The 17,398-nt window shown below is 47.3% G+C and overlaps 1 protein-coding gene across 2 annotated transcripts in view; it reads right to left on the bottom strand.

The window, feature by feature from the left end:
• Positions 1–2,239: 2,239 nt before the first annotated feature.
• The window catches only part of tfe3a (transcription factor binding to IGHM enhancer 3a), an 18,951-nt gene continuing 3,792 nt past the window's right edge, over positions 2,240–17,398 (bottom strand). For both annotated transcript variants that reach the window (XM_084365538.1, XM_084365539.1), the window contains exons 5-12: positions 17,345–17,398; positions 17,069–17,251; positions 13,215–13,313; positions 9,244–9,364; positions 7,818–7,874; positions 7,147–7,222; positions 6,753–6,900; positions 2,240–5,901 (exon numbers count right to left, since the gene is read on the bottom strand). The exon at positions 17,345–17,398 is cut by the window's right edge and continues 109 nt beyond it. In XM_084365538.1, coding sequence (XP_084221664.1) covers positions 5,497–5,901; positions 6,753–6,900; positions 7,147–7,222; positions 7,818–7,874; positions 9,244–9,364; positions 13,215–13,313; positions 17,069–17,251; positions 17,345–17,398 — 1,143 coding nt within the window. In that variant the 3' untranslated portion in view covers positions 2,240–5,496. The remainder of the gene's footprint in view (positions 5,902–6,752; positions 6,901–7,146; positions 7,223–7,817; positions 7,875–9,243; positions 9,365–13,214; positions 13,314–17,068; positions 17,252–17,344) is intronic.

Here is a 17,398-nt window from a genome sequence, read left to right as displayed (position 1 = left end):
ATTGGACAGTGTGACGCGTGAGGCAGGAAAGACTTCCTGTATCTGTCCCTTCGACAGCGGAGCTGAAGCCGCCTGTGAGAGACGGCGCTCCGCTGTCTGTCTGCTCATAAAGTACAAAGTAGCATCAAATGGAAATAGTAAAGTAGAAGTACTGTAAAGTACTTGAGTAAAATGTACTCAGTTACTCCCCACCACTGTACTTAGGTATTGATCCGTCCTCTGGATGAAAACTTTACATGTCTCAGTCGGTCCGGCCTGGTTCTGTGTCAGTGATTGACAGGTCGGAGTGGGCGGGGCCGGGCGGGACAGGAAGTGTGTGTTTGTTGAAGCGACATGCCAGGACGTCCAAACAGGAAACAGGAAATCGCTGAAATGACAACGCCACCTGACCCCTGACCCCCGGGGCACCCGACATCAAAGAGAGAGAGACACACACAGACACACACACGCGCACGCGCACGCGCACACGCACACACACACACACACACACACACACACACACACACACACACACACACACACACACTCACACACACAGACACACACACAGTCAGAGCCTGACAGGAAGCAGAACACTGAACACTCCAGTTTAACTGTTATCAGTTGAACACCTTCGACATGGAGGTCTGCTTATCTCTGCTGAACACACACACACACACACACACACACACACACACACACACTCAGTCTCTGATGTTCTGACTGTAAGAATCTTCATTTGTAAAGTAACTAGTTACTAACTGTAGTGGAGCAAAAAGTACAGTACTCTGAATGGAGGTACAAAAGAAAAGACTTGAGTAAATGTACTCAGTTACATTCTCCAACCTTTCAGCTTGTGACCCGTTAATCAGCTGAACAGAAACGTATTGATCACCGTATTGATTATGTGTTCTCACTGATGTGATCAAACAATAAAATGATCTATGGACTGATGAAGGAAATCATCATCAGTCAGTCTGTAACAAACTGCTCTGACATGACAGACACACACTGCCCCCTGCTGGACAGCTACACAACAACAGCAGGCTGCTCAGCTCACCTGTCTCTCACCTGTCAGTCACCTGCCAGTCACCTGTCTCTCATCTGTCTCTGCGACACAGTCAACCACCAAATCCTCCTCTCCACTCTGGCCAAACTTGGCATTGCTGACTCTGCTCTAACCTGGTTCGCATCATACCTGACAAATCGCACCTTTCAGGTCACGTGGAATGGCTCCTTGTTCAAACCCTGCTCTCTGGAAACTGGTGTCCCTCAAGGCTCAGTACTCGGACCGCTTCTGTTTTCACTATACACTAGATCACTAGCTCTGCAATCACATCACATGGATTCTCTTACCACTGTTATGCTGATGACACCCAGCTGTTCCTCTCCTTTCCCCATCCTCCAACACCCACGTTGCCACGAGCATCTCAGAATGTCTGGCAGACATCTCCGCTTGGACAACTGCACATCATCTCAAGCTCAACCTCAGTAAAACTGAACTCCTCTTCATCCCGGGGAAAGACTGCCCTCACATGGACCTGTCAGTCACTGTCGAGGATGTCACATTATCGCCTTCGTCGACTGCGAGGAACCTGGGCGTGATCTTCAACGACGGACTATCCTGCACCCCCAACATCACCGCGGTGGCCCAATCCTGCAGATTTGCCCTCTACAACATCCGCAGGATCCGGTCCTTCCTCACAAAGGAAGCGACGCAACTCCTGGTCCAATCACTGGTCATCTCCCGCCTGGACTACTGCAACTCTCTCTTGGCTGGACTCCCAGCCTCTGCAACTAAACCGTTGCAACGTATCCAGAACGCTGCAGCGCGCCTCGTTTTCAATCTACCCAAACTCTCCCATGTGACCCCCCTCCTCTGGGACCTCCACTGGCTTCCTGTTGCGGCCTGCATCAGGTTCAAGACCATGGTGCTGGCCTCAGTGGTGGAACGAACTCCCGACCAACATCAGGACAGAAGAGTCACTTGCCATCTACCCCCCCCCCCCCCCAAAAAAAAATAAATAAATAAATAAAAAATCATTATATGCACTTGTATGTTCCTACCTTCAGCACTTACATTATAGCACTTATGAAATGTATCCTTGATAAATGGCAGCTACTTTGCTCAGACGAGGGCTTGAATATTGTTATTATTATTATGATGTTGTGGTTTCTTTCTTGTGACAAATGTACTTATTGTAAGTCGCTTTGTTTCTGTTGTTTGTCTGTGAGGAAACAAAACACTACATCATTTTTATTAAATGAATTTATTTCTATATAAAAGTCTATAAAAACAAACATGATGAAACATATTCAGAAACTATAAACTGGATGTTTGTAAACATAAAGTCATAAATCAACAACATGAATAAAAGACAATCACAAATCCCTTTAAACAATCTGACGACCGGCAGCCATGTTGGATCTATAGCGCAGCTGCTGTTGCCATAGTAACTGTTGCTGCATCGTCAGATCACTGAGATCTGAGCCAGTCGCCCTGCAGCCACCAGGGGGCCCCGGGGAGCCTGAGGTGTTTCACTCAGAACACACTGAGGGTGAGATCAGAGTGAAGTCCTGACAGAACCGCTCTGTGTCTGGTCACAGGACACATCGAACAGGCCAAACTCATCAATACCTCTCTGAGCCGGGCCCTGTCAGTCACAGATCATGTCAGCAATATGATAATGATCATTGATGAGGTCATCATCAGTATTAAGAATCTGTCGTAGATGAGGTCGATCGTTTCTCGTCATTAAACTGATTTTTGATCAGCTGAGACAAACTCTTCTCATGTGTCTTTAAACAGGCTGACATTAACAGACTGAGTCCAGAGATACACTAAGCTAACAGTTAGCCTAGTTAGCTTGTTTTTACCTCCTACTTACTCTATGAAGCTAACAGTAAGCTACAGCTAACTGCTAGATCTGACAAACAAACAGTTAGCATGCTATTAACTGTCTGAACTGTAGTTTGTAGATCAGCTTACAGCAAATTAACTTTAGAGCAGGTGGCTTTAAACTACAATTCATACAGCACAGCTAACAGCTAGCTTGCTTTAACGTAGCCTCACTGACAGAATGAACTGAGGAAGTCGCAGCTTCACAACTTTATTAAACCGTCATTAAGAAACAAAGAAACCTGGAAACAAAGACAGAACGTTTCCTGACCTCTCTAACTGAGAGCAGATGTGATGGAGACGAGTTAGTTTCCATTCAGTTTCCTTTGAATATTGATCACAAATCACAGACATCAATAAGAAAAGATAAAATAATAATGACCCTGATCAGACGTCCAGTCAGCCTCCAGCACTCAGTGATTATAGATCCATGTGTTTATGTACAGATTCATATTTACAGTTTAAAACCTGCAGCCTCGTTCTGAAGATATCTGTTTTACTACAGGGTGAGGACGCACAGGAGAGGACACACCTGTGACTCTGCTGATGTGTCCACAGTGCTACCTGCTGGCTCAGAACAGGTGAGACATTTCAGTAAAGAATTCAGATTTCTACTGAGAGGTGTCACCTGATGTGACATCAGTGATGGGGGCGTGGCTCTGACAGCTGCAGGTGAACACTATATAAACTTGTTAACAGTTAAAGGGTCGTTCTGATGTTGTTGACCTGAGTCGTATGTTTACTGACGGGCTCGGACCGTCTGACGTGATGGAAAGGAAGTCTCTTCAAAGCCACCAGACTCCATTAAGAAAAACATCAATTTAAGCTCACAGAACACATGAGCTGCTGGTGAAACGCTGCCTCCACCTGTTAGTTTGTGTTTTGTTCTGAAAATAGAAAATACAGCTCAGGTGTAAAAACACCAGAATCACCCTTTAAACTTGACCCACTGACTCTATTCAGATCATTGTGATAATATCACACAGCTGATTTAAACAGTTTAGAATTTTTCTGTTTGATGCTGGAAGCTTTTTGTTACGTTCCCTTTCCTCCAGGTGTTTCCTCCAGGTGTTTCCCCCAGGTGCTTCCTGTCAGGTGCTTCCTGACAGCAGACTAACAGCCAATCAGAGGAGGTTTTCTAACCCACAGCCAATGAGCTTGTAGTTTGTTTGTCAGCGATCAGAGACTATCTTCTGTCCCACACGTGTTACAGTAATTAAAATGTTTTTTATATTGTTATCTTGTTTCAAACTGTTTGGGAGTTATACGACAAATTACCATGATGTCACAACAACAATAAACGTTCTTCCAGGTGGCAAAAAACTCTGCGCTCTCCGCTGGCACAGCTAGTAAACAAACCTTCCATGTAAGTTGATCTGGGCGCAGCGATCGAGAAAACGGAGTAAATGGCTTGAATGAATGAGTTTATTTTTGCTGGGTGCCACGTGATGTCTCATTAATATTCAAAAGGTCATAGGTGTCTCTTATTGGCTAGTCATGCTGCGTCCACTCTACCATGGTAGTATGAATGAATGACGTGAAGACTGAAGTGTCAAACGAAGATGCCATGTAAGGTAAATTGCCAGGAGACCCACTGTCGGCCAGCGTAATCTACATTTCAACAGGTAAGTTGGTTCAAAAACAGACAAGGTGGAAATTCAGACATAGTTGATATTATCATTGAGGGACTGATGAACTCATTCAGACGGTAATGAAATGCCCACCTTGGTCAAAGGTGATGCAGCCTAAAGGCTAGTAGCACTACTTAAGTAGCCTAATTGTAATTGAGCTTCAGCTTACCATTGAGTAGTTATTTCAGTGACTGCTGCTGTTTGCCTTACAATCTGTTGTTACAAAGGCTGTGGTAGATGGTATATTTCTGTTATGTAATTAAAACGACTATGATCGTTTTCTGTTACTCGGATCGGATGGTACAGACGTGCGCTTCTGACGGTGAAATGGATAGCGCGCTATATTAGCGTTAGCTGCTACTCAGTTAGGCAAACACTCAACTCGCTATGATGATGAAACCAATGATGAAACTACATCAGTCATGCATCAGCTTAGCCTAACATGTTTTGCTTTCCCTATTTCATCCATTGACATTTGATCAGTAGCCTACATGACCTTAGACGTTCTGACTCTCTTTATGTTAATAGCCTACAGTACTGTACTTTTACCTCAGGCGGTGTCTGCCGATGACTAAAAGTAGTAAGCAAAAGATAATGTGTGGCTTTCAGTTATGAACGTGAAGAGAGATCTTAAGTTTACTCATGTTAGTCTTGAATTTCCCCAGTTAAAGATGATCATGCTCTGCTGTGATTTTGTAGATCGCACAGCGTTCTGCCACCCGGAAGTTGTTTGTTTACAAACATTCTGAAATGCTGTATTGATCACCTGCAGACACCTGGAGCTCCACTGACCAATCAGCTTCTGGTCTGCTCAGTCTGTCTCTGGGCTCAGTGGTTACCATGGTTACCACTCCCAGCAGCTCCCTGTGACATCACATTGTGCGTTGTTTGTTTGTCGATGATGTCATTGATTAAAAACAGTTGTATTTTAATAAAAAACTGCCTCCAGCTGCAGCCAATAGGATCCCTGCATGTGTGATGTTGTCATCAGAGGTCCTCATCCATACTGAAGCTGCTCCTCCTGCTGCTGGTCTTAGAGGCTCCGCAGGACAGCAGGGGGTCGGACACCATGGCTCCTCCCCCTCCTCCCCCCTCCTCCATCAGGATGTCCCCCAGGCCGTGGAGCTCCGTCAGCCCCACGTCAGACATCAGGTCAGGGGAGAAGATGGCGGAGGCTCCGCGAGGCTCATCCAGCTCCACGAAGCTCAGGGCGTCCAGACCCAGGGAGGGGGTGACCAGGGAGGATGAGGGGGAGGAGGAGGAGAAGGGGTGAGGCAGCGAGGGGGAGAGCAGGGCCTGGGGGTCCAGAGAGGAGGAGGAGGAGGAGGAGGTGGGCCGAGGGGAGGTGGAAGAGGAGGAGAAGGCGTGGAGACGAGTCTGAAGCTCCAGCTCCTGCAACACAGACAGGAAGTGAGTTTAACCTCAGTGATGACGTCATCAGTGATGTCACAGACGCAATGCACCAATCAGGACTCAGCATCATCCTGATGGCAGTCAATCAAACCACATCAAACCCGCACAGTCCTGATCGATCTGGATCGGACCGGACTTGACACTTCATGTGTCCCAGTTTTCAGTCTCTGGGTCTCAGACTGTGTGAAGGACCGGGACATGAAAAGACTAATCATGACATCACCACATGTTCCTGATTGGTCAGTGGGTCCAGCCAATCACAAGAGAGAAGTCATCAGCAGAGGCCCACACTGACATGACCCCCTCCCCCCTCCTCCCCCCTCCTCCCCCTCCTCACCTGTATACGCAGCAGCAGGGCGTGGTTGGTGTCCTCCCCCCTCCTCCTCCCCCTCCTCCTCCCCCTCCTCACCTGTATACGCAGCAGCAGGGCGTGGTTGGTGTCCTCCCCCCTCCTCCTCCCCCCTCCTCCCCCCTCCTCCTCACCTGTATACGCAGCAGCAGGGCGTGGTTGGTGTCCTCCCCCCTCCTCCCCCCTCCTCCTCACCTGTATACGCAGCAGCAGGGCGTGGTTGGTGTCCTCCCCCCTCCTCCTCCCCCCTCCTCCCCCCTCCTCCTCACCTGTATACGCAGCAGCAGGGCGTGGTTGGTGTCCTCCCCCCTCCTCCCCCCTCCTCCTCCCCCTCCTCACCTGTATACGCAGCAGCAGGGCGTGGTTGGTGTCCTCCCCCCTCCTCCTCCCCCCTCCTCCCCCCTCCTCACCTGTATACGCAGCAGCAGGGCGTGGTTGGTGTCCTCCCCCCTCCTCCTCCCCCCTCCTCCCCCCTCCTCACCTGTATACGCAGCAGCAGGGCGTGGTTGGTGTTCTCCAGCCTCCTCTGTCTCTCCTCCATCTCTCGGGCTCTCTGCTGCTCCTTCTGCAGTTTGCGGATGTAGTCGACTGAAGCCTTCAGGATGGTGCCTTTGTTCCACCTCGTCTCCCTGAGCAACCAATCACAGGCCGCACCTCGTTAACACAAACCACTAACGAGCACAGTGTCAGGTACATCATCTGAAATCAGTCAGACTGTGAAGTACTGTGTTCATAAATAAAGTTCTGTGTTCATAAATAAAGTACTGTGTTCATAAATGAAGTACTGTGTTCTTAAATGCAGTACTGTGATCATTAATGAAGTACTGTGATACTGCTCTGAAGTATCAGTACTACAGAGGGTGAGGTGTACTGACGGGTCGGTGGATTTGGGGATGAGGTCTCCAAGTTCTTTGATCCGGTCGTTGATGTTGAACCTTCTCCTCCTCTCGACTGAAACACACCACACAAGAGTACTTCAACAGCCTGGAGTAGTACTGCAGTACTTTACTGTAGTAGTGACTGAAGTAGTACTGCAGCACTTTACTGTAGCAGCGACTGAAGTAGTACTGCAGTACTTTACTGAAGTAGGGACTGAAGTAGTACTGCAGCACTTTACTGTAGCAGCGACTGAAGTAGTACTGCAGTACTTTACTGAAGTAGGGACTGAAGTAGTACTGCAGCACTTTACTGTAGCAGCGACTGAAGTAGTACTGCAGTACTTTACTGTAGTAGGGACTGAAGTAGTACTGCAGCACTTTACTGTAGCAGCGACTGAAGTAGTACTGCAGTACTTTACTGTAGCAGCGACTGAAGTAGTACTGCAGTACTTTACTGTAGTAGGGACTGAAGTAGTACTGCAGCACTTTACTGTAGCAGCGACTGAAGTAGTACTGCAGCACTTTACTGTAGTAGGGACTGAAGTAGTACTGCAGTACTTTACTGTAGTAGTGACTGAAGTAGTACTGCAGCACTTTACTGTAGCAGTGACTGAAGTAGTACTGCAGTACTTTACTGTAGCAGTGACTGAAGTAGTACTGGTACTCACTGAGGTTGTGGTTGTCTTTCTTCTGTCTCTCTTTGATCAGAGCTTTGGCCTCCACATCTACAAGACAGACAGGCAGACAGGCAGACAGGCAGACAGGCAGACAGACAGGCAGACAGACAGACAGGCAGACAGACAGACAGGCAGACAGGCAGACAGACAGGCAGACAGACAGGCAGACAGACAGATTTTTATTATTATAAAGAGATCAGCTGCTGTCAGTCACTCTGTGTTTGAAACAACAGCTGCTCACATGTAACTGGCCCGCGCTGCACAGGAAGAAGACCGTGTGTTACAGCTGGAAGTTCTGGACTCAGATATAAATGGACTCTGTGCTTTATCAAACTGTTATTAACAAGCTGAGGATGATTCATAATTTAATGTTTTCATAAATGTTCCCGTCAGTGAACGTTACGGTCCAAAGTGTGACCAACATGAGAAAGTTACAAAACGAGTCGTTGAGATTCTGAAGATTAACGAGGAATAAAGACGAGAGAGCAGAACATGTTCATGCTGACTGAACAGGAAGTGCAACTGATGATGTGGGAAAATACAACTGGCTGCTGAGCGTGTGTGTGTGTGTGTGTGTGTGTGTGTGTGTGCGTGTGTTCAGAGGAAGTCATGATGTTGACTCATCAAACTAAAGAACAGATTTACAGCAGACATTAAGCAGAGCTGCTGTCAGCTGGACACTAACATGATGATCTTTGTGAAGTGATGATGATGATGAAGACTCTTTATTAAAGGAGCAGTTCACTCAGTCATCATCTCAAAACAGAGTTGCAGCATTCTGCTAAACAACTGAAGCAGCTGGAGATGATTTAAAACATCAGATGAGTCTGCTGTGATCACAGAGATCACAGCCTGATCTGAACTTCAGGATCTCTTCCTGCAACTCTGTTTTACTGAGAAGCTCCAGAAATGTTCTGTGGACTACGAGACTTCACCTGACTTTATATCATCAGGAGGAGATGATGACTGAGCCTGACTTTATATCATCGGGAGGAGACGATGACTGAGCCTGACTTTATATCATCGGGAGGAGACGATGACTGAGCCTGACTTTATATCATCAGGAGGAGATGATGACTGAGCCTGACTTTATATCATCAGGAGGAGACGATGACTGAGCCTGACTTTATATCATCGGGAGGAGACGATGACTGAGCCTGACTTTATATCATCAGGAGGAGATGATGACTGAGCCTGACTTTATATCATCAGGAGATGATGACTGAGCCTGACTTTATATCATCAGGAGGAGATGATGGCTGAGTGAACTGCTCCTTTAAGTTAAAGCACTGATACAACAGGTGAAGCTGAGCCTCAGGAGGGAGCAGTAATGAGACATCTGTCAATCATCTTGTTAATTAAAGCTCCATCAGTGTGTGTGTGTGTGTGTGTGTGTGAGCATGTGTGTGATGTTCACCGCTCAGCTCTGTCTTGACGCCGCGCAGGTCGGCCGGGCAACTGTTGCTAACAGTGATGGTGGGCGTGGCCATCCCTCCACTTCCGCCGTACACATCCAGCATGTTCCCTGACACCGGCAGCTGGAAATGACCAATCAGAGCACAGAATCAGAGGCTGACAGAGAAACTGACCAATCAGATATCAGAGTGTCCTGTGCTGTGATTGGCTGTGGGATGACCTCGCTCGCACTCTGCTGCTGATAAATACTGCATACCAGGACAACACACACACACACACACACACACACACACACACACACACACAGTAAAGTCTCTCAGACCTGCTGCAGAGGTCAGAGGTCACAGAAGTTGATCAGCTGTCTGTGATGATGTCACATCCACACCTGGATGATGTCACTTTGTAGTTCTCAGCTGTGATGCTCCTCTGATTAGTCAGCTGCACTGATGGAATGCAACTAAGTACATTTACTCAAGTACTGCACTTAAGTACAATTGTGAGGTACTTGTACTTTACTTGAGTATTTCCATTTCTGTTACTTTATACTTCCACTCCACTACATTTATCTGATTACTTTAGTTACTAGTTACTTTACAGATTACATTTTTAAATGAATAGATTTTCTCATCAGTCAGATTAAAACAGTGATTGATGATCAGCTGACTCAGTTTACATGTTAATATATGATCAGTTACTTTACTGATACTTTGATACTTAACTACATTTAACATCAGATACTTTAAGACTTTTACTCGAGTACTCTTCATATGTGTGACTTTCACTTTTACCAAAGTAATATTTTAACACCATATCTTTACTTTTACTGGAGTATAACTGTTGGATACTTGGAGCTGCAGGTGGAGCTGCAGGTGGAGCTGCAGGTGGAGCTGCAGGTGGAGCTGCAGGAGGAGCTGCAGGTGGAGCTGCAGGAGGAGCTGCAGGTGGAGCTGCAGGAGGAGCTGCAGGTGGAGCTGCAGGTGGAGCTGCAGGTCATCACAGCTGCTGTACATTCATCAGCTGCAGGTTTCACTCCAGTCTCTGATCCTCTGTGTTCTGAATCAATACGGTTACAATACCTGGGTGCAGATTCCATGTCTGTAGCACCTTAATGGTAAATGTCATGTGTTAGCATTGAGCTAATGGACTGAGCGCTTGTTCTATAAAATCAATTCAGGAATCAAAGAATCGTGACAGCAGATTCAGGACCGACCCGAGTGTTGGTGCCTGTCAGCTCTGACCTGAACTCAAGTCACTTCACCTTCCTCCACAAACTGTGGAATCTGCTGATCGAACAGGAAACCAGCTGAACTGATAACAGCTGCCTCCTGCTCACACACACACACAGACACACAGACACACACACACACACACACACACACACACACACACACACTCAGCAGTTTAACTTCACACTGATTTATTAGCAGTATTCTCATCGTACAGTCTGAATGAAGCTGCCTGATGACTCACAGGACCTGCAGCAATGTGTCTCTCCGTCCAACACACACTCTTTTCTTCTACTCAATTACATTTATCTGACAGCTGCAGTTACTGATTACTTTTTCATCAACTTCATAACATATGATTCACTCTCACAGATGAAACAAGTAATCAGCTCCAACAGCTCACTTAATTCTCTCACTTTTTAGACTTTAAGTACATTTTGCTGACATACTTGGTTAAAGGATTCTAATATGACGTCCACACACACTGATATTTGGATATCTAGTTGATCAATAAAACAGAAGCTTGATTTGATCGATCAGAAACGTGAAGAGTGTGCAGCCCCGAGCTGCTCACAGGTCAGAGGTCACACAACAAGAAAAACACTTTACCTCTGATTTAACCCTCCTCTTCTCATGGTCCGGCAGTAAAACCAAAATCCTCATCTTATCTCAAAAACATATGTATACATATACACACACACACACACACACACACACTGCAGCTTCTCTTCCTCTTTCTGTTTGGACGACTGTTGAAAAATGGGGAAACATCTCTTTAAGAAAGCAACAAAAGCAGTCTGACACACACACACACACACACACACACACACACACACACACACACACACACACACACACACACACACACACACACACAGCAGCAGGAAGGAGGAAGTCTGGAAATCTGAGCTGACAGATTTTCTGTCCCTCTGACTGTTCATCTTCATCCAGTCAAACAGAGAAGACAGAATGAGATGAGATGAACACTGACTGACTGCCAGGTGTCCTATTAGCACAAAGCTAACATGCTAACACAGGTTAAAGAGTGTGAGGAGCTCTCTCCTGGTTCCTGCAGTAAAGACAGTTAGTGACTCTGCTCCTTTAATAAAAACTCAGCTGTGTGACCAACAAACACCTGTCGACCAACAAACACCTGACCAACAAACACCTGACCAACAAACACCTGTCGACCAACAAACACTTGACCAACAAACACCTGACCAACAAACACCTGGTGACCAACAAACACCTGGCGACCAACAAACACCTGACCACCAACAAACACCTGACCAACAAACACCTGTCCACCAACAAACACCTGACCAACAAACACCTGGCGACCAAAAAACACCTGACCAACAAACACCTGGTGACCAACAAGCACCTGACCAACAAACACCTGTCGACCAACAAACACCTGACCAACAAACACCTGTCCACCAACAAACACCTGACCAACAAACACCTGGCGACCAAAAAACACCTGACCAACAAACACCTGGTGACCAACAAGCACCTGACCAACAAACACCTGTCGACCAACAAACACCTGTCGACCAACAAGCACCTGACCAACAAACAAACACCTGTCGACCAACAAACACCTGACCAACAAACACCTGTCGACCAACAAACACCTGACCAACAAACACCTGGTGACCAACAAACACCTGTCGACCAACAAACACCTGACCAACAAACACCTGTCGACCAAAAAACACCTGACCAACAAACACCTGGTGACCAACAAAAACCTGTCGACCAACAAACACCTGACCAACAAACGTCTGGCAACCAACAAACACTTGACCAACAAACACCTGTCGACCAACAAACACCTGACCAACAAACACCTGGCGACCAACAAACACCTTACCAGCAAACACCTGGCAATCAACAAATACCTGGCAACCAACAAACACCTGACCAACAAACACCTGGCGACCAACAAACACCTGACCAACAAACACCTGTCGACCAACAAACACCTGGCCAACAAACACCTGTCGCCCAACAAACGACTGTGTGTTTCCTGAATGTTTCCTGAGTGTTTCCTGAATGTCTTCTGTGTATTTCCTGAATGTTTCCTGACTGTTTCCTGAATGTTTCCTGAATGTTTCCTGTGTGTTTCCTAAGTGTTTCCTGAATGTTTCCTTAGTGTTTCCTGAATGTCTTCTGTGTATTTCCTGAATGTTTCCTGAGTGTTTCCTGAATGTTTCCTGAGTGTTTCCTGAGTGTTTCCTGAATGTCTTCTGTGTGTTTCCTGAGTGTTTCCTGAGTGTTTCCTGAATGTTTCTTGAGTGTTTCCTGTGTATTTCCTGAATGTCTTCTATGTGTTTCCTGAATGTTTTGTGTGTTTCTTGTGTATTTCCTGAATGTCTTCTGTGTGTTTCCTGAATGTTTTCTGTGTGTATACTGAATGTTTCCTGTGTGTATCCTGAATGTTTCCTGAATGTTTCCTGTTTTTCCTGAATGTTTCCTGAGTGTTTCCTGAATGTTTCCTGTATGTTTCCTGAGTGTTTCCTGTGTATTTCCAGAATGTCTTCTGTGTGTTTCCTGAGTGTTTCATGAATTTTTTCTGTGTGTGTACTGAATGTTTCCTGAGTGTTTCCTGAATGTTTCCTGTGTATTTCCTGTGTATTTCCTGAATGTCTTCTGTGTGTTTCCTGAATGTTTCCTGTGTGATTTCTGAATGTTTCCTGTGTGTTTCCTGAATGTTTCTGTGTGTTTCCTGCGTGTGTGTTACCGTGTTGGCGAGCTGCAGTCCAGAATCAATGAGCGTCAGAAACTCGTCATTCAAGCTAGATTCCAGGCTGATGATGTCACTGATGACCGTCTCTTCCATCTAAATGAGCCAATCACAGAGCAGGTGGGCTCAGTCATGTTATCATGTGTGTTTGTTCTACATTTACATTTAGGGCATTTAGCAGATGCTTTTGTCCAAAATGACTTACAATAAGTACATTTGTCACAAGAAAGAAACACAACATATCACCATCGATAAAGTAGAAAAGAAAAGAGAAACAATTTTCAAGCCCTCATCTGAGCAAAGTAGCTGCTAATCATCAGGATACCATAAGTGTAAAAGTGCTATGATGTAAGTGCTGAGGGTCAGAACATACAAGTGCATATAAATTAATTTTAAATTTTTGGGGGGGTTGGGGGGTGGGGAGGGAGTCATGCTCTGCGGGGTCCAGGTGAAGTCTGAACAACTGAGTCTTGAGTCTTCTGCAGAAGATGGCGAGTGACTCTGCTGTCCTGACGTTGGTCGGGAGTTCGTTCCACCACTGAGGCGCCAGAACAGAGAAGAGTCGGGGTTTCACTGGGAGGTCTTTGTTTGCTCTCAGCGATGGCGGTACCAGCCGGCCAGCTGATGTAGTAGAGCGAAGTGCTCGCACTGGGGCCTGTGGTCTGACCAGTGTTTGGAGGTAGATGGGTGCAGTTCGGTTGACGGCCTTGAAGGCCAGCACCATGGTCTTGAATCTGATGTGGGCCGCAACAGGAAGCCAGTGGAGGTCACGGAGGAGGGTCACATGGGAGAATTTGGGTAGATTGAAAATGAGGCGCGCTGCAGCGTTCTGGATACATTGCAACGGTTTAGTTGCAGAGGCTGGGAGTCCAGCCAAGAGAGAGTTGCAGTAGTCCAGGCGGGAAATGACCAGTGATTGGACCAGGAGTTACGTTGCGTCATTTGTGAGGAAAGACCGGATCCTGCGGATGTTGTAGAGGGCAAATCTGCAGGATCGGGCCACTGCAGTGATGTTGGGGTGCAGGATAGTCTGTCGTCGAAGATTACATCCAGGTTCCTCGCAGTTGATGAAGGCGATACTGTAACATCCTCGACAGTGACAGTGGGATGAAGAGTTCAGTTTTACTGAGGTTGAGCTTGAGATGATGGGCAGTTGTCCAAGTGGCGATATCTGCCAGACATTCCGAGATGCGCGTGGCAACGTGGGTGTTGGAGGATGGGGAAAGGAGAGGAACAGCTGGGTGTCATCAGCATAACAGTGGTAAGAGAATCCATGTGATGTGATTGCAGAGCCTAGTGATCTAGTGTATAGTGAAAACAGAAGTGGTCAGAGTACTGAGCCTTGAGGGACACTAGTTTCCAGAGAGCAGGGTTTGAACAAGGAGCCATTCCACGTGACCTGAAAGGTGCGATTTGTCAGGTATGATGCGAACCAGGTTAGAGCAGAGTCAGCGATGCCAGGTTTGGCCAGAGTGGAGAGGAGGATTTGGTGGTTGACTGTGTCAAACGCAGCGGATAAGTCAAGGAGGATGAGGACTGACGAGTGGGACGAGGCTCTGGTGCCACGGAGTGACTCAGTCACTGTGAGGAGGTCCGTCTCAGTGGAGTGAGCAGTCCTGAAGCCTGACTGATGGAGGTCAAGGAGGTCGTTCTGTGAAAGGTAGGACAGTTGGTTGTAGACGTCACGTTCCAGGGTTTTAGAGAGAAATGAGAGAAGAGATACAGGTCTGTAGTTTCGGATGTCAGCCAAGTCTAGAGTGGGTTTCTTTAGGAGTGGCTTTACTGTAGCTGTCTTGAAAGGAGCAGGAATATGACCTGAAGTGAGGGAGGAGTTGATCAGGGTGGTGAGGAAAGGCAAGATGTCGTGCGAGATGTTTTGGAGAAGAGAGGAGGGAATCGGGTCGAAGGAGGATGAGGAGCGAAGAGAACATGGAGAATAGTTTCCTGGGGTTGGAGGCAGAGGAGTTGATCTTTGACAGGTAGAAGGCAGATTTGGCTGCTGAAACAGTTGATGAGAAGTCGGACAGGAGGTGGTGGTAGTGAGCAAGATCATCAGGATGATGAGATCTTTAGCACCGATCTGTAGGTCCGCAGCGGTTCAGACAGCCAGGGAGGGTGGGGAGATGATTGTGCTAGTCGGGAGGTGAGGGGACAGAGAGCGTTTAAAGAGGAGGAGAGGGAGGACAACAGAGTGGAGGAGGCTTCCTCAGTGGACAGCAGAGAGAACTGTTCTGTGGATGGTAGCAAGGTGAGAACAGTTGAGGAGAGAGTGGAGGGAGAGAGGGATTTCAGGTGGCAGCGGGTGGTGACCATGCGAGGCGTAGGGGCGAGGACAGCAGTGGACTTCAAGGGGAGAGAGAAAGCGACAAAGTGGTGGTCCGACACTGTGAGCAGGGTAACAGAGAGTGCCGAGGTACAGGACCTTGCCAAGACATGGTCAAGTTGGTTCCCGGCCCGGTGGGTGGAGAGGGGGAGAGTGTGAGGTCAAAAGAGGAGAAGAAGCTGATGAATTCAGATGAGCGCAGCTTCTCTGGGGGGATGTTGAAGTCACTCAGGACGACAAGCGGTGTGCCATCATCGGGGGAGCAGCTTAGGAGGGCGTCCATCTCATCATAGAAGTTGCAGAAAGGACCAGGAGGGTGATAGATCACCACAATGTTGAGCTTGAAAGGAAGGGTGACAGAGACAGCGTGGAATTCAAATGCAGATCTGAGTAGGTGGTCGAGGGTAAGGACCTTGTAGGACCAAGTGGGTGAGATGAGGAGTCCAGTTCCTCCTCCTCGACCTGTTTGTCTCCGGGACTGTGAGAATGAGTAGGCAGTTGAGAGGGCAGCTGGAGTGGCAGTGTTTTCTGGGGTGATCCAGGTCTCCGTGAGGGCCAGGAAGTGGAGAGTCAGTTCTTGACTGCAGACTGGCAGTTCCATAGCCCTCCTAGTACTTCAAGTTCAGTACCGGTGGAGAATGTTGGGTAACAGAGATTGGCTGGGTCACAGCCTCGAGCAATGGGTCTCCGCTGCAATCGTCAACACCGTCTAATATCTTTATTACTTAATCTTAATTATTGTGACTGAGAGGTTTTTAGTTTCAAACAATCAAAAATGAACCAAACATATTAACAGAGTGAAGAAACAACAGTGTTGATGGTGTTGACGTGTTGAAGGGTTGACAATATTGACGGTGTTGACGTTGTTGACATTGTTGACATGTTGTGTGTTGACGATGTTGACAGTGTTGACGGTGGTGACATTTTGATGGTGTTGACATGTTGACGTTGTTGACGATATTGACGGTGTTCACGTGTTAACATGTTGATGGTGTTGACATTTTGACGTGTTGACATTTTGATGGTGTTGACGTTGTTGACGTGTCTTGACGATGTTGACGATATTGACGCTGTTCATGTGTTAACGTGTTGATCGTGTTGACATGTTGCTTGTTGTGTGTTGACAATGTTGACGTTGACAGTGTTGATGGTGTTGACATTTTGATGTGTTGACGATGTTGACGATGTTGACGATGTTGACGATGTTGACGGTGTTGACGTGTTGCGTGTTGACGTGTGTGAGCTGCTTCTCTAGCTGTGACAGAGAGAGCGGGTGAGAAACAGCTGACTCAACAGACTGTGACTCAGGCAGGAAGAGACTGAAGCTGCTGACTCAGCTGAAAATGGGGGAACTGCTCCTTTAAATATCATCTCATTTAAACCCGGAGCTCCATGAGGCCCCTGAGGAGGTTCCAGGGTCACTGAAGATGTCCCAGTGATCATTGAGGGGTTCGGGTTCACTGTGTGTGTGTGTGTGTGTGTGTGTGTGTGTGTGTGTGTGTGTGTGTGTGTGTGTCTGTGTGTTGACCTCTTTTCTTCGGCTGTCTGCAGGCTGAGGTTTGGGGGCAGGGCCCAGCTGTGGGGAGTGGCCTGGCGCTGGTCCTGCTGGCTCCTGATTGGCTGTCTTGGTGGTTGACAGGTACTGTCGCACCTGCTGCCTCTGAGCCTGCTGGATGTGATACCTGGTGGGGTTCTCCAGGTGAGTCTGAACCTGAGAGACACACAGCAGGAAGAAGAGTTCAGTACAGTCGCCCTGGTGCATCATGGGACATGTAGGATATTATTATTGTTGTTTGTTTTGTACCTTGAGCACCTCCACAGGGACCTGAGCAGGAGGTCGGCAGGAGGAGGACACAGA

Source organism: Pagrus pagrus (genome assembly GCF_965226575.1).
Source record: "Pagrus pagrus genome assembly, chromosome: 11".
In the NCBI taxonomy this organism is placed as follows: domain Eukaryota; kingdom Metazoa; phylum Chordata; class Actinopteri; order Spariformes; family Sparidae; genus Pagrus; species Pagrus pagrus.
The sequence above is the reverse complement of the archived record's forward strand: the minus strand, read 5'-3'. Positions and strand labels throughout refer to the sequence as shown.